Source organism: Juglans microcarpa x Juglans regia, chromosome 7D, assembly GCF_004785595.1.
Source record: "Juglans microcarpa x Juglans regia isolate MS1-56 chromosome 7D, Jm3101_v1.0, whole genome shotgun sequence".
Lineage (NCBI taxonomy): Eukaryota > Viridiplantae > Streptophyta > Magnoliopsida > Fagales > Juglandaceae > Juglans > Juglans microcarpa x Juglans regia.
The window spans coordinates 21,624,683-21,642,759 of record NC_054606.1 but is presented as its reverse complement, the minus strand read 5'-3'; the positions used below and the strand labels follow the sequence as shown (position 1 = coordinate 21,642,759).

The window sequence follows — 18,077 nt, the reverse complement described above, 5'->3', positions numbered from 1 at the left end:
ACCAATTAGCAAAAGAGGATTTGAAGATAGAATCATTTGGGGTCTCTGCAAGTCTGAAATGTTTTCAGTAAAAACAACATATCACTTGGCAATTTGATTGAAAAAAGAAAGGAAAGGTGTGAGCAATCAGGCACTGTTTCCGCAGGATGGAAGAAAGTTTGGGAGTTGAAAGTTCCAAATTCTATTAAAGTGTTTCTGTGGAAAACAATTAGTGAAATGCTTCCCACTAAAAGTAATATTTTCAAAAGAAAAATCACAAATAATGACCTTTGCCCAATTTGTGAGCTCGAGGGGGGAGATAACCTGTCATACTGTGTGGAGTTGTGCTGCTGCTCAAGATGTATAGGCAGATTCATTGAGAAGTTTCCAAAAGTGGCAATATGCAGATATTAGCCTTTACAAGCTATGGTAGAATGTGGTCATAAGATTGCATAAAAAGGAGCCAGAGGTAGCTGCTTGTGTGTTGTGGAAAATATGGTTTAGAATGAACAATTTTGTTTTTGACAGGAATTTCGACAGTCCAAGATCTATTTTACAATGAGCAAAGGAAGAATTGGAGAGCTTTCAACAAGCACCAGAGAAAAGTGAACCCCATATAATAACAACACATTCTATCATTACATCCACAAGGTGGAGAAAACCAGATTATAATTCTTACAAGGTTAATTGAGATGCTGCACTAGAGGTGAGTAATTCCAGGATGGGAGTAGGAGTGGTGATCAGAAATTGGGAATGAGACTTGATAGCCTCGTTATGTATGCCAAAAACCTTTGTAAATGACCCTCTTGTGGAAGCTTTAGCCTTAGAGAGAGTTGTCGAATTTTGTCTGGAAATAGGGATTGGAAATGCAGTTTTTGAAGGAGATGCACTTACAATCATTAAAGAAGTCCAGGAAAGTGAAGTCAGTTTCTCTTGGTATGGACAGATCATAGAGGATATTAAAGCTACATTTCAAGGCAGAGGAAGTTGGAGGATTCAGAATGTCTCAAGAAAAGGTAACCGGGCTGCAAATCAATTGGAAAGTTAGCCCTCTCTTGTGAAGAAAAGTTAGTTATGCCTTGTATTCATTTGGAGAGACAATTTAATGATTGATTCTTTTAATGAAGAGGAAGGTTTTGATTTTAAAAATAAAAATAAAAATAAAATAAACTAATCTCCCAAACACAATCTTATCACAATACTAATATGTTACCTTGTGAATTAAAAGTAAATAAGAGTAGACATTATATAGATAAAAAGCTGATAATTTACACTTAAATCATAGGTGAACCAAGTATAATTTCCCTTTATTTAAATATTGAATCGAAGTTACGGATAAGATAAAAAAAGATAGACTAAAAAAAAATCAAATAAAATTTGTAGTAGTAAAAAGTGTATCAAATTTGTAATAAACTTAGGTACAGAACAACATAATACATAATCCATGTAGCATATCAGTAGCAAATATTAAGAAATTTTAATCCTTTTTAAATGATCATTTATTGGAAAGTTATCCATTTGCCAATCTATTTATAATTTATATTAGAGTAATGTAAAATATCGCATCTTCTTTAAAAGAAAATTGAATTTATCATTAAAAAAATTTTTTTGAAGTAAATTTAAAATTTACTCATTTTTTTTAAAAAGAGTGTACGAAATTTGTATAACTAAGACTACAAGTATCATTTATCTTTATATTATTTGCATACTTTCACCTCAACAATATAAAATTTTTAGAACTTACAAAATAACCGACTCTGAATTAAATGCTATTATATTTTTCGAAAATGAATTGTAATAGCATTGATATGGGGCTAATGCCTATCACGAAATCATATAATTCATAAAAATGTTTATTTGTTTTTTTTTTTCTTTTGAAACTTTTATGGGCAAGAAAATATGATCAAAGTGTTAAAAAGGAAGAGTGAGTCTACATACGATCTTTAAATAATGACTATTTATGTGAGTTATCATTTTATTTTATTTTTTTCTTTTTACTCCTATTTATGAATGAAATTGCATGTGCAATGACCGACGGTACTAGTACTGTAAAAGGAAGAGTTAAGAGATTGATTGTGGCCCACATTATCCGGTGGAGACAACAGACAAGGAAGGAAACCATAGCTGCAAATTGTTCCTGTTAGTCCGTGCAGGCAAAAGTTGGGAACTTGGAAATGGCATTGTCTAGTGCTTGTTTTCAAGTTCCGACCCTTCTCTTGATCCCTTCGAGAAAACAATTGTTGCACACTCACCACAACTCTCAACTTCAACGCCACCGAAGAACAGCCTTTCAGACATGCTGCTCCCGGCGGTCATCTCCATCCGAGCCTACCCAGAAGGAGAATGAAGTCTTTGAGTTCGAGCGGCTCTTCTCCAACCTCAACCAAGCCACATTGAAGAGAGAACCTGGTTCCTCCATTACTTTTTTCTTCCTTTTCAAATTTAATGCACTCTTAATACAGTGATTTTTCTCTGCTCTTGTTCTACAATTCAAAGTGCAGTCACTTTTTGTGTAACTTTAGTTTTTCTTGTATTTATCAGGAAGCCTATCGAGTGCAATTGTCCTGGTTGTGGGCACCACGGTATCGCTTTTCTATCAATGAATTAGGAAATACTTCGCGGAATATGTACAGCTTTATAGAAAGATTGTACTCAGTAGGAATTGAATTAATGAACCTAGCTTAAATAATTTAATTCATTAAATTGCTAATTTTTCAGAAGAATAAGAGCACTTTTTTGTTTGAATTATTTTATTCTTGGTCTATAATTTGTTTGGTACTCGTAGTACTGATTCTTTTTCACTTGTTTTGATGTTCATTTCTACCATATTAGTATATTAGTAAGGTTTAATGTGATCCCATTCCGTTGAATGCTATCAAATATCATTAGGTGGGTGCGGGAATCCTTGCAATTCCTTCGGTGACACAAGAATCTGGATTTCTAGCCTCTGCAGTTACGTGCATTCTTTGTTGGGTTTTTATGGTAACTCTCTCTCTCTCTCTCTCTCTCTCTCTCTCTCTCTCTCTCTCTCATTTTTGAAAGAGGGCAGTGAGAAATTTTATCAATGCAGGTTGTGACAGGGCTGCTCCTAGCTGAAGTAAATGTCAACACTATGTGTGAACTGGGTTCTGGTGGTGTATCATTAGTAAGTTGTGTCTTTGTATCAAGATTTCTTCGACTCAAGTACTAGACTTTACTTTTTATCAAGGGAAAACAAACAAAGATATACACGGAGACTTGGCATGGCTAATCTGTGCACATCTGTTCTTATCTAATTAGAGCATATAGGCGGATGATTATGGGTAAATTACACTTAATAGTTCAGTAATTGTCAAAATCTTCCTGGATATTTGTGTCTGGCTTGACTTCTGCTCCCCATATGTATTATCATTTTAGGTTATTTTATGTGAAACAATAGATTTTTTTTTCCACAATCTTTAACATTTTACTGTAATTCTCTACCTACTCTTGTTTAATGTTCCCTGACTCAAACATTTTGTCACAAGTTAACTAAGCTGGTGCCACTCAAGAATATATGGTAGCCATGAAACTGGCACTGGCATTATGCATTATTATTTTTATATCATAGGATTAGTATCGAGGACCAATGAGTAGATGAACCTGCCCTTTTCAAATTTAGTCAGTGAAGGAGGAGGTGGAAGGTCAAGAAGATATTTTCCCTTTATGGTTTGAGATTTCTTTGCTTCAATATTTGAATACAGTAATGCACTCTCAACATTATTCTTATTCACTCTCAACATTATTCTTATTATTCTTTACCTATAAAAAAAAATATTTGAATACAGTAATATCTTAGACCCTGTTTGGTTGTCTTCAGAGAGAACAATTTTTCAATACAAGAATTCCGGAACACTTTTTTTAGTATTTTTGTGCTCATTCAACCAGAAACTGAAAAAACAGAAATAGCGACTTCAAGACAATGTTTGCAGAGCAGCTTCTGGAATCACGCTTCCTGAAGTGTTTTCCACCTCATTTATGTTCCCATCGCTTTGAGAAAATGCTAGTACTTCCAGAGGACAGAACCAAACAAGCACTTAGTACTTCCTAAAAGTCAGAAAAAAATTAAAAATGGCTCTAGCATCGTTGATCATGACCTATTATTTCCAAATTTGCCAAAATGATGGTTATCTTTGGAGTATGAATTATTCAAATAGTGAAGCATACTTTATGCGATGACTCTTACACAGAGAAGGATTCACCTGTTTTTGGCTTCATCTTCAAGAGCAGAACTTCAACTATGTAGGTTTCAATGTGATATCCAAATGTTTAAGGATGACTAATTGAACATGACCAGAAGTACATGTGCGCCAGCACCTTGCTGTTTGCCCTGTGTTCCTGTGTAGATAGCAGAAGTTTTAACTGTATTAATACTTTAACAAAATCTTACATAGTTATGTTTGTGTGTGTGTGTTTTCCTTTTGCCAAGAGCAAATTATGGTGGCTGATTTTAAAAGATTGACATCATCCATTCATCTTATGAATGATTTCAGGTATCAATGGCCAGGCGAACTCTTGGAACAGCAGGAGTTCAAATTGCTTGGTAGCTTATATGTATCCTTTTAACTTTCAATACACATACATGGCTAATTATTGTACACCACCATGCAAATTACTGAGGCAAATATAAAATGTTAGAAGCCATGTAATTTTTTTTATATCAGCTACTTTTCTTCTAGTTCTTTTTTGGTAGCTTCACATGTCAAAGCAGGCATCTTAATAAAATCTTATCAGTATAGGTTTTTCTTTTCCACAAAAGCTTATTGATGCAAACTAAGTTTTATGTGAGGAAATAAATTTGATACTGATGAAATTGCCCAAAAACTGGTGCATATATAGGGATAAATTAGCACCCTCCAAACCATTCAAAACTAAAATTTAGTAACTCTTAGCTATAAACCTTCACCAACAACGTTAAGCTTCTGATGGTCATGGATGCTTCTCAGCTATGGTATAGTGTATGAAGCCTGCAGATGGTGGTAGAATAATTCAATTCCTCTTTGTGACATAAGTCTGGAGTAGTCTAAAATCATATTAGAACTCATGAATGTTGGATTGCTATCATGTCACCTAATATATATCTAAAAAGGTCTTACTGAGAACCTTGCCATTGGGCTTTGAAAATTTAATTTACATCTGAACTTTCATTGGATGTGATAGCTATAGTTTAAAATATTTGGGTTCTTAATGTTTTAAATTAGATATGTAAAATACCTATAAAAAATTAGATCTTTAAAGACTAAATTGAAATTTGCTTTGAACTCCAAGGCAGTAAAATGTACTTAATAATTAACTACTAAGGTACTTGAGCCATGTCACTATATCCTTAAAATGTTAAACTGAACTTAATTTAGCTAAGAAAGGAGAATGTTATATTTTAACTGCTAAGATTGATCAATATTAGGAAGAAAGGTTAGTTTTTTTTTCATTTTTTCCCTCTTTAAGCAGCTCTTTTTTCCTCTTGGAAGTGTTGATTGACATAAGCAATTTCCCCTTCCTTTCCATCATCTATCTATCTGGATATGAATCTGTAACACTATTCATGTGCACTGTTTTGTTAAATTTTTATAGTAGTTTTTGCTGTTTTGCAGTTGGTCTTACATATTTATACATTATGCTCTTCTTGTGGCATACGTGGCTCGATCCTCAGATATTTTGACGAATTTTCTAGGGATTCCATTGTATGAACCATCTCCCTATCTTTCTGTGTTCCCAAGTGTAGTCTCTGTTTTGTGCCGTTCACATCTGTTGTACTGTGAGTGGCTGTTTTATGTTTAAGATTTCGGTACACTTAGTATGTTTGGTAGGTGTTGATGGCAGCATTATGGTTGCAGATGGGAAAGTGCAACTTTGTTTTCATTGATTTTTGGATGCATATGTTACTTCGGAAGGTTAGTTCCTGTTTCTTGCTATTGTCTTGGTATATCAATTTCTTCTTTAAGTTGAAAGATTTAAGCTAGGGTTTAGTCAAATCATTCGTGGCTTGGCAATGAAAACCTGTGGCTTGTCGATGGAGTATAATATGCTATATTATGAATCCATATAATTTACTCACAGGTCAAAGGATGAGCTCTTTGGCTTTTGAATAGGGAGACTTCCATATAAATCAAATCATGTATAGCTAGGTAACTCGTCTTGACAAGGAAATTGCAAAACTTTCATGGGTTCTATTTTGTTATTAAACCTGGATCAGACATTATGCAGGTTAAGGTCTGCGTTGGTGGGCTTGAACCAGTGGGTCAAAGATCAGACCAATAATTTCATTGAAAATGTTTTAAAGATAAAAATAAATATGAAAGTACAATGAAATGAGCTCTGTCTCAAATGGTGCTTCCTCTCTGCTAGGAACAAAGTAGAGAGTAGGGCCATGAGTTGAAAGTATATATCCACACTCGTAGGATATACAAAAGCTAGAATACAACAGAATAAAATTCCCCTTGTCAGATTTTGGTCGATCACCCCTTTGAGGTGCTTCATTCTTATTATATAAAAAATAGTTCCAGAAATAATTAGAAAGATAAGATTGAGAATTCAATTTGAATCTCAACAAACTACATCTTTATCTTATCTAAACTAACCTGACTTTAATTTGAATTTCAACAAACTACATCTTTATCTTATCTAAACTAACCTGACTTTATCCTATCTAAATATGTACAAGTTTAATTTAAATACAAGATAAGATTAGTAAATAAATCCTAATCTATTTGAAATTCGGTTATGCTATATCCCAGTAAAATAGGAGATTAGTTGCCATGTAACCCTAGCCACAATCCAGTAAAATAGGAGATTAGCTGCCTAGCTACCGTATCTTAAAAGAAAACCCTAGTTTTCCTTTGATACCCTCCCTCAAATTGATGCTAGTGAGTCGACTAGCAGCAATTTGCTAACTAGGTATTGATGCCGTTGTCGAGTCAAAGCTTTGGTGAAGATATCAGCTACTTGGTGTTTAGTGGACACAAGAGGGAGAATGATAGCTTTAGACTCATAGGCATCTCGGATATAGTAACAATCAACCTCGATGTGCTTCGTACGTTCATGAAAAACTGGGTTGGCTACAATTTGAATGGCACTTGTATTATCACCATGAAGAGGTGTGGGATGTGCCTGTGCAAAGCCGAGTTCTGAAAGAATACCATGCAATCACATAATTTCTGAACATGCAGCAGGCATTGCCCAATATTCAACCTCTGTAGATGACTTAGATACACAATTTTGTTTCTTACACTTCCAAGAGATAAGAGAATCCCCAAGGAAGACACACCATCCAGTAGTAGAACGTCGAGAGTCCGGACATCCAACCCAATCTGCATCACTGTAGGCAACTAATTGAAGAGAAGAACCCTTAGGAAAAAACAGTCCATGATTAGGAGTCCCAAGTAGATAGCGAATAATCCGACGAACAGCTACAAAATGAAGATGTCTAGGAGAATCCATGAACTTACTAACAGTGTGGACAACATAGGAAATATTAGGGCGCGTGATAGTGAGATAAATCAAGCTGCCAACCAACTTACGGTATAAGGTAGGATCCGAGAGAAGTTCTCCTTCGTCTTTCCTATACTTAACATTCACCTCCTGAGGAGTATCAACTGGAGTAGTATCTTCCAATCTCCCTAACTGAATTAGGTCTTGAATATACTTGTGTTGATTGACAAATAAACCATGTGGCTAAGACCTAACTTCCAACCCTAGAAAGTAGGTAAGATCCCCAAGATCCTTCATGTGAAACACATTATGAAGATGTTGCTGAAGTTTTTGAATCAAAAGTCCATCCGAACCAGAGATGATAATATCATCTACATATACCAATAAAAATACTACTCCAGCATTGCCCTTGTGCAAAAATAAGGAAGCATCGTGCTTACTTTGCTTAAAAGAAAACCCTAGCAAAGTATCGCAAAATTTCTCAAACCAAGCTCGAGGAGCTTGTTTAAGACCATACAAAGACCTCTTCAATTTACAAACAGCCGTAGGGAAGGAAATAGGCATACCGGATGGAGGTTTCATGTAGATATCTTCCTTTAGATCGCCATGCAAGAAAGCATTATTGACATCCATTTGACGTAATTGCCAAGATTTAGAAGCAGCAAGAGCAAGTAACAAGCGAACAATAGTCATCTTGGCAACCGGAGCAAAAGTCTCATCATAATCTATTCCATACTCTTGGCGATTCCCCAAAGCAACCAATCTAGCTTTGTATCGTTCCAGTGAGCCATCGGAACGAAGCTTTACGGAGTATACCCATTTACTACCAATTGGTTTGATAGAAGGAGGACATTGTACCACATCCAAGGTCTAATTAGCCGCAAGTGCATCAAGTTTTGTCTGCATTGCTTGCTGCCAGCACTCATGTTCCATAGCCTGTTTGTAACAAGAAGGGATAGCAATGGAAGATAATGTAGCAGTCATAGAAGTGGGGGAAGAAAAACCATACCGATCTGGTGGGTGAGAGACACGGGTAGATTTTCGAGGAACGGAATCAGCAGGAACTATGGCGAATGTTGGATCAGGTGCCGGAGTAGGAGAATCTTGAGAAGCCATAGGAGACTCGGCTAAAGGGGTGCTATGATGTCGAGTGTAGACAAAACTAGGTTTAAACCAAGCCAGTGGAGCAGAAGAGGTATCAGGAATGGGCATAGAGAAGGGCTCAGACTCATCATGAAGAATTGAAAAACTAGGTGAGATAGGATCAACATGAGAGAGAAAAAATTGCTGATTTTCAAAAAATAACACATTCCTGAAAATTTGAATTCTTCATGCATTAGGATCATAACAAAAAAATCCTTTTTGAGTGGAACTATATCCAAGAAAAGCACACTTAACAGATTGAGTAGTCAATTTATGTCTTTCATGTGGTGGAAGATGAACAAAACACACACAACCAAAGATATGCACATCAGAATAACTAGGAGTGTGACCAATTAGTATGGAATAGGGAGAAACATTATGTAAAACTAGTGTGGGCAATCTATTAATTAAATGGACAGCAGTAGCTAATGCTTCACACAAAAAACGAGATGGAATGGATGACTCAATAAGAAGAGCCCGAACCATATCAAGTAGATGGCGATTCTTACGCTCAGCTACACCATTTTGTTGTGGTGTAGATGCGCAAGAATATTGAGAAAGAATACCTTTTTCTTGAAGAAAATTCTGAAATTCATGAGACATATATTCACCCCCAAAATCAGATTGTAAGACCTTGATTGAGGAAGCAAATTGTGTCTGAATGAGTGCAAGAAAGGTCTTGAAAACAGAAAATACTTCACTTTTAGTACGAAGAAAATAGATCCAAGTTAATCTACTGCCATCGTCAATAAAAGTAATACTTGTAATGAGCATGTGATATAACAGGAGATATACCCCAAACATCACTATGAATTATATCAAACACCCGAGAAGCATGAGAACCAGATTGTGGAAATGGTAGCACTTTGCTTTTGGCAAGTTTGCAAGAGGTACAATCAAAAGAAATTGTTTCCATTGAAAGAGAATTTTTATTGTCAATAGCACCAGATTTAAACAAAGTTTGGAGTACATTAGGATTGGGATATCCTAAACGTCGATGCCAATCCTTAGTACTTATTTTGATAGCATTACAAGAAATAAAGGAACTAGACGCAATAGAAGCTGAACTAGGATTTATTGGAAATAGCCGACCCTCCTTAGGACCCCTCGGGATCATCCTCCCGGACACTCGATCCTGTACAACACAACCAGAAGATGAAAAAGAGACGTTACAATTATTTTCAACAAGCTGTCCAACAGAAAGTAAACTTGTGGAGAGAGTAGGAGAAACCAAAACATTTCGAATGACGGGGGACATATCACCCACAGCAGAAATTGGTAGTGAACTACCTGTTGCCGTGTGGATTTTGAGAGGACCATCATAGGACTGAAGATTGTGCAACAATGTGGAATTATTAGTCATATGATTTGAGGCACCAGAATCTATTAGCCAAGAATTAGGGGAGGACTTTGGTTTACTTGAGATGCCTAAAGCAGAAAAGGCAGAAATTATCATTTGTTGTACCATATCGGGAGTAAGAGTAGTAGAACTAGAACTGGCAGGTGCTGAAGCATGAGTGGCAGCAGCAGGAGTTGAAGAAGAGGATGCACCCGAGACTTCAACAAAGGTGGAATAGGCACTCTCTTGCTTTTGAGGAGGTCGGATTGGGCAGTCATTGATAATATGCCCAGATTTTTTGCAATAGTTACAAAATTTCTTTGGACAGTGGGTGGCAATGTGACCAAATCCCTTGCAACTATAGCATTGTGTAGTGCTATAGTCTCGGCCCTTGGATTTTCCTTGTGCTGTAAATGCCACTTGAGCAGGAGATGCAAGCTGCTGTTCCATTGTACTCCAAGTAAGTAACCTTTGCTCCTTCCGAAGCAAATCTCCCAAACAATTATCAAGAGACGGAACTGGATCTCTATTCATTAACTGAGAACGAACAGATTCAAAATCAGAACGTAGTTTCATAAGAAACTGATACCTCCTACTAGTTTTATCATGCACACTTCGCACATGAGGAAGGACCATCGGCAGGGATAGAAGAATACACAATGTCAGTGTATTCAGCCCACAGATTTGAAACATTAGAAGTCCTCCACTGATAAGCCACCTTGAGAAAAATTAGCCATCTCAAATTCCAACTGAAATCTTCGAGCGGAATTATTCTGAGTGTAAATTCTCTTCAAATACTCCCACATAGCTTTGGAGGTTTTGTAGGGTCATAGATTGAGGATGATGTGAGGCTCAATAGAACCTAGGATCCATGACATGATCTTGGCATCCTTACTCTCCCATGTAGACAATTCCTTTGCACTGTTAGGAGCTGGAATAGTCCCATCAACATGACCCCAGAGTTCTTTACCGTTGACAAGAAGCTGAAAGTGAAATGCCTAATTTTTTCCATTGAACCGAATGCACAAGGAATCAGATTTTTCAGATGCCATGAAAACAGACCAAGAGCAAGAAAAGAGAGCTGCTGCCGTGAAATAGAGGACCCCAGGAAAAGCAAGAAACTAGAAGCAGCCTCTGGAAAAAACAGAATACAACAACCCTAAAAATTTTAGGGTTGGCCGAGGAAGTGCAAAAAAATAGGAAATCAAAGTAGTTCTGATACCATGTCAGATTTTGGTCGATCACCCCTTTGAGGTGCTTCCTTCTCATTATATAAAAAATAGTTCCAGAAATAATTACAAAGATAAGATTGAGAATTCAATTTGAATCTCAACAAACTACATCTTTATCTTATCTAAACTAACCTGACTTTAATTTGAATCTCAACAAACTACATCTTTATCTTATCTAAACTAACCTAACTTTATCCTATCTAAATATGTACAAGTTTAATTTAAATACAAGATAAGATTAGTAAATAAATCCTAATCTATTTGAAATTCAGTTCTGTTGTATCCCAGTAAAATAGGAGATTAGTTGCCATGTAACCCTAGCCACAACCCAGTAAAATAGGAGATTGGCTGCCTAGCTGCCATATCTTAGAAGAAAACCCTTCCTTTGATACCCTCCCTCAAATTGATGCTAGTGAGTCGACTAGCAGCAATTTGCTAACTAGGTATTGATGCCGTTGTCGAGTCAAAGCTTTGGTGAAGATATCAGCTACTTGGTGTTCAGTCGACACATGAGGGAGAATGATAGCTTTAGACTCATAGGCATCTCGGATATGGTAACAATCAACCTCGATGTGCTTCGTACGTTCATGAAAAACTGGGTTGGCTACAATTTGAATGGCACTTGTATTATCACCATGAAGAGGTGTGGGATGTGCCTGTGCAAAGCCGAGTTCTGATGAAATTACATTTTGCAATTACATTTGGAATGATGAAATTACATTTTGCACCTCCAAACTATCATTGTTTTTATAACACTGATAAATCCTTTAATTGGATAGAAAACTTGGTTTAGTTTGTGATGTAGAACAGCAGCAGTGATATTAAACTACTATAGCATCTTTACAATTTTAAACTTCAATGCGAAACCACCAATAAATAAGGAATTCTCAACCTGGTAACTAGTGTTGATTTAAGGATATTTAAGCCTCTAAATTCTTATTTCTTTTTCCTTTTCTATGAGGGTGGTAGTTGATTAAAAACTTATCTTAAATTGTAGCCAGCGCTTTATTGGTGCTGTTAATGGAGTTCTTGTGTTTGGACTCATCGCTTCTTTTGCAGCTCTTGTGGTAATTCTCTTTCTTTATGAACTGCTTGTATATGATTTCAGAATCTCAGATGTCTCTTGGATTCTCATTTTTCATATTTGCCTAAAATGTTTTGCGAATTGAAATTAATATCCAACTAATTAAAAATGCTAATCCTCTTTGATAATCATTTTATGAAACTAAGATGAACTGGCATCAATCACATTGATTATTTATAATATTCATTTTGAAAATTCTTTGAAAATGATAGCTTTGGTACATATTTCATCTGTTTTATGGAATCCAAATGGACATTAAAGTGATTGGATGGAAATTGAAGACAAAGTAAATATTCTGTTGATTGGGGCTGGCAAAAACTAATTTGGAGATAAGTTGATTAATGAAATAGGATGTAAGAACCAGATGCAAATAATCAAGATATACTGAGTGCACCCCACCTCAACAACATGATTTGAGTTGACTCACTCAAGTGCATTAATTCTGACAAAGACCAGCACAGACTTGCTGCCATCGCATCCTAGCCCGCAATTACTTTGATGCTCCCACTTCAATACACAGCCATTTTCTTTTAAATTCACCCATATCAACTCATTCTATATCAGTCAACACCAATTACTAATATTCACAATATTATAAGGATAAAAAGAGCAAAGGAAGAGAAATCTGAGGGTTGATGGTTGTGACACTTTGCAATGTTCACCAAATCTTTGAGTTGTTTGGGTGATGAAATTTTTGGAAGAAGGTTAAGGATTTTTAGGGAGACTAGATCATAGTTTTATGGTTCAAAGATATTTAGAATGTTTAGGTGAATAAGGCAGTGAAATGGGTAGTTTGAGGATGCGAATCAATTCAAAGGTGATGCTGATGGAGCTGGGATTGCGAAGGCAATGACTGTGGAGGCTGATCTTAACAATTATGGATGTTGATTGAGAATATTGGCAAATTGGGCCAATGGATGTGGTTTTGATGCGGGATTTTTTGTGGCAGTTCACTGGCCGGTTATAATTCTCCTACAACCTTCCCTAAACTGCCAATTTCAAATTTCAATTTCTACCTACCTGGTTCTCAAGAATCTGCAATAACTTGCAAGAAGTTTTTTCAATTTTTGAAACAACTTCACCATCGTTGAGCTTTTTCTTAGAGGATTTCCATCTCAAGTTTGCTTTCATTCAGTTGATGACCACACTGTGGAAAGTCAAATTAATAAGACTGTTGGTATTACATTAGAATCTATAAAATGTTACCAAGTTGGATTCGTGATCCCAACCTTTTCATGATTTTGAAGTTATCTTGCTCTGAGGTCCTAATTGAAACTGACTAAGCAGACAAGGTCCAAAATCATGTTTTATCTAATTAAGACCAATATTGTTATGGTGTTCAAGACCAATTTTATGATGGTTAATCATTTTTTATCTTAAACAGTCGGATTAAAAATGATGGATTTGTCTGTTAGATCCTTGACAAAAATATAATAGGCTCATTCAATTCTGTAGGACAACCAAATAGACCTCATTGGAATCAGCTATACTTGATTCAATGTATGCGAGGGTAGTAAGGATGATTTAGACGCATTTGTCAAGTTAAAAATCTTCAAATTAATATATGGGCTTCTGGATGGGAATAAGACTCAGGAAACTGTATTTTGTTATTGCACAATCTGCACTATTATATTAAGGAAATACAATTTTGAACTCAAAAGGGGTATGATTTTCAATTTAGATTAAGGGACAAATAACAATCTCTGTTGCCTTGTCTCTCACATTTGTGCATTTTTCCTCAGTGTCTCTATCATTTGTTTACTCTTCTGTTTTTTTGCGTATCTTCCATAGAATTTCTATGTACAGATATCCCTCATAGATGATGTATTCAAGTGGTGAATATACTTTTATACATATTGGATTGAGCAGAAATTAATTTCTCTTTTTCAGGCTGTTGCAAGCGGGAACCTACATTGGGATGCCCTTCTGCAAGCCAACTTTGATGCAGTTCCTATGAGTATACCCATAATTACACTTTCATTTGTTTACCAGGTAACTGAACCAAACCTGCAGTAGTTCAGCACTGAAGTGGTTGTGACAGTTTGTATCTGATTTGTTCAGAATGTAGTACCTGTTGTGTGTACGAATCTTGAAGGAAACCTGTCAAAAGTAAGGTGAAAATCTTATCATTAACTACAGTCTGGATGTCAGATATTTTTATCAAGTTTTTCAGAAGTGTAACTTGACTAACTTGAGTGTCCTCTATTTAGCTTGGCTTCCTCATTTGCTTTTAGTACTTATTATTCTCAGTAATATCCAAAATTTAGAAGAGGTTGTTTATAAGAGAGATTTTAACTTCTCTGAAAAAGTTCCTCCCTGATAGGATCTAGATGAAATGTTTGTCATCTCTATTTTGACATGTCTGTTCAAAACTATATGCTTTGTACATCACCAACTTGACATCTTGCAGGACTGCCATAGTTCTAGGCACAGCTATAGCCCTTGTCTTATTTCTTGTCTGGAATGCTGTTATTCTGGGAAGCATTCCAAATCTTGAAATGGGCTCTGGTAAAATTACGGACCCATTACAACAACTGCAATCTACCAGTGGAGTTGTTGGGGTAAGTAAAACATGAAATATTTAAATTTATTTTTATCGAAACTCAAAACTGGCATGCAAGTGAAGTGATGATAACGTCTCTCTCTCTCTCTCTCTGTGTTTCCATTTATATGATCTGCAGCCTATTATTCAAGTGTTCTCACTTCTTGCAATTGCTACATCATATATTGGATTCGTTTTGGGTCTGGCTGACTTTCTTGCAGACTGTAAGTCAGCTGCTGCACTTCCCCCTTCTGATTAAATGAAGATCATATCCACTTCATGTTAATATATTATAGGTTTATTGCTTCCTAACTCTCAGTCTATGAATCACTCATCTTGTATTCAGTGAGGAAGTAGTTGCTGACAGTGGAAACCACTTCTTGTTTTTGCTATCACGCCAACATCATTAGAAAGATAATTTTTGCACCTAAGTAAGGTCCTACAAACATGCATCAGACTAAGGGAACTTAGCATACTCCTCATTTATTGACCACAGTACCCCATATTTTTATATTTACTATCTAGCTTTAGTGAGAATCATAGCCTAATCTAAATATCCGTCTCTCTCCCCTCTCCCTTTCCCCTCCAGTGTTCACATTTTAGGAGTCTTTAGGATTAGCTCTGAGCTGAAAATTGAATGGCAAAGCTAGGATGGAAATAAAAGTTAAGATTCAATTTGTGTTGATTTTGTTTATAATGCCAACAAAATTGAGATAGTGACCACTGCATGGGTGAAGACATTGAGATCGGTACTTATAAAAAAAGGTTGTTAATATACAAAGGAAAATGATCTTCTTTATTTGAATTACAAAAACTTATCCATATTAAACTTTTAAATGAGCAATATACATGGATAATTTTTGTCATGAAAAATTATGTGGGGAGCCTGCTGTCTGTTGATATATATCTATACATGCAAATTCATATACCCTTCCAGATTATTCCTTCAAGATGATCTGACCTGTAATGGACCATAGCTCCAGGCAATAGAAAAATTTTCGTAGAAATTTGCGGATGTCTTTCATGATCATCTACGATAAAAGCAACCATTTCACTTGCATTTGCCCATTAAAAAAATCACTTGCATTCGTCCTAGAGACCCTAAAACTGGTGAACCTCTTCTGCACTTCTTATATTAATGAGCATTTCAAGTTCTTTTCAGTACGCTTTCAACCATACACTGCACTTAAGACAAAGACTCAAAAGCACACTTGTGCTATCGGTTGCAAAATCTCTCCAGAAGTCCTCTATATTATACCTCTGTTGATTTATAGGGTATATATATGTCATAATTTGAAAATTGCTCAAAAGATTAGCTAAAAGGTTTACATGACCTAATATAACATGCTATTACAGCACAGCCGTATATTAGACTCTAAAAAAGTAGTGATGTTATATAAGGTATGGGATCAGTATGAGGAAATCATTGGAAACCCTGTGTTACCAAACTGGTTTTTCTATGGGCTTTTTGGTGCTCTTTTTAAGGGCGTCCCTTATATTGTGATATAAATTCGCTATCATTCCATTCCCTCACAGCTTAGAAAGGTTTGGAAGTGAATAAACATGTGAAAGCTCTTTTCTTCTTTTTTTTTTGTCTTTTTGTACACGTATGAAAGCCTGTGTTAGTTAATCCTGCAATGTGAAGCATTCCAACATATCACATGCATTTTTTTTATGGGCGTTTAATTTCATTGTTTACTAAATCCGAATCTAGACTATGTATCTATATGATCTATTTTTGTTTCCTAATATCTGAACCTTTTCATTTGGTGGCCGTTCAGTGCTGAAACTCCCAACTGGACAGAACCAACCTCTACCATACCTCTTAATATTGATTCCTCCTTTGGCACTGTCATTGCTAGACCCAGAAATATTTTTCAAAGCCTTGGATTTTGCAGGAACATATGGAGGTACTACCGTGTTTTTTTTTTTTTTTCTTCGTATATTATGAATTTGAACCAATTAAGTGTAATGTTGGGTTAGAACATGCTTATAGCATCATACCTGTAGTAGCTTCACCAAGCAAAACAGCTAGACAATTATCCCTTTCAAGCAGGAATAGCACAAACAGATCTCAATGATGAAGGAAACAAAAAGTCAAGGGATAAAGCAAGTTTCAGTTTAGTTTATTTATTTAAAGTAATTTATTTGTTTTAACCATTTGAGAATTTTAAATTTGACCTGACATGGCTAGGCTGTTTCCCCATTCCCTGTTTTTGTTAGTATTGGTACTGTTCGGAGTTCTCCCTGCTGCAATGTCCTGGTCAGAAAGGTACTCAAGTTCATCCCCAGCTGTAAAACTGCCGCAGCTGGTTCCAGGAGGAAGGCTAACTCTTTCGCTCATCATTGGAGCGGCAGGATGTGTCATTTTCTCGGAAATATTTGAGAACTTTGGGCACCCCTAAGTATATGATTTTGTTTTCCATACTTAAGCAAACTAAGATCCTTGCATCATACATCCTATTGCTTTGATTATTTGTAATAACTCAACATTATATAACTTTTTTTTTTATTTAAAAAACTACTGTTTAATTTCTCCGAAAGTTCTTTGTGGACAATAACTATATGATGCAAAAGTAGTGTTTGTACTTTGTATTATCATTATTTATTCGATCAAGTTATCTTATGGAACAAGTTCATCCCTTAGTTCTTCTAAATCTTGTTTTTTGATCTCACGAGTCTCACAGCCCTGAGCATGAAAATGTGCAAGGTTTTGGAGGAACTGTTCCATAGGGATAAGTGGTGTGTCAACTTTTTACTCCTGTTGGAGTTCCTTCATCCTTATCACCTGAGTTTCTACCTTACAGTCTTGAGTTCATTGCAGGATGATCTCAAGATTGCCACTGTTTTAATCCTCCAGAAAAGAAACGATTTTTCCGTCCAGGTCCATCAAGAGATAATGTTGAAGGAAGCAACATTGAAAATGAATTTTGGGAATGACCTTCGTTGATTTGAAGAACCCAGATATATTCAGGAAATTTTACTAGGATTTGGAGAGGGTGGACGTCTGATATTAGGATAGACAAACCAGATATTCGTCTGTCTTATATGCCCTACATCCCTTTCCTTTGGAGGATGAGTTGGTATTCTGTATTTAACAGCCTCCTTAGTCCTTGCCCCTAAAACTGCACCTCATCTCTATATTAAAGGGAAAGGAAGATGCCAAATAAGCTCGAACTCATTAGCTATGTCTAAAACTGAACTTCCATATATACATCCAAACCTTTTATGTACTCATTCACGAAAAGCTCCCTTAAGTGCCCAGGGGCTGATCTTCCTCAAGAAGAGTGAGAAATTTTGAGCCAATATGCC

At 36.0% G+C, this 18,077-nt stretch overlaps 1 protein-coding gene and 1 long non-coding RNA gene across 3 annotated transcripts; one reads left to right on the top strand and one right to left on the bottom strand.

Moving 5' to 3' along the window:
• Positions 1-2,051: 2,051 nt before the first annotated feature.
• LOC121238791 (tyrosine-specific transport protein) lies at positions 2,052-17,304 on the top strand. 2 transcript variants are annotated; one of them, XM_041135815.1, is made up of 15 exons: positions 2,052-2,388; positions 2,521-2,561; positions 2,869-2,961; positions 3,050-3,124; positions 4,491-4,540; positions 5,589-5,678; positions 5,832-5,888; positions 12,137-12,206; positions 14,114-14,215; positions 14,285-14,337; positions 14,634-14,784; positions 14,905-14,989; positions 16,547-16,675; positions 16,749-16,884; positions 16,989-17,129. In XM_041135815.1, the coding sequence occupies exons 1-14, from the start codon at positions 2,154-2,156 to the stop codon at positions 16,844-16,846; spliced, it is 1,329 nt and encodes a 442-aa protein (XP_040991749.1). In that variant the 5' UTR covers positions 2,052-2,153; the 3' UTR covers positions 16,847-16,884; positions 16,989-17,129. The 2 variants fall into 2 exon arrangements, with proteins under 2 accessions (XP_040991749.1, XP_040991748.1); XM_041135814.1 differs by lacking the exon at positions 16,749-16,884 and having other exon boundaries at positions 16,989-17,304.
• Positions 6,402-11,978, bottom strand: LOC121238793. Its single transcript, XR_005935174.1, has 2 exons — positions 11,839-11,978; positions 6,402-6,433 (listed from the first exon to the last, which is right to left on the bottom strand). It is a non-coding gene; the product is annotated as an uncharacterized LOC121238793 (long non-coding RNA).
• Positions 17,305-18,077: the final 773 nt, after the last annotated feature.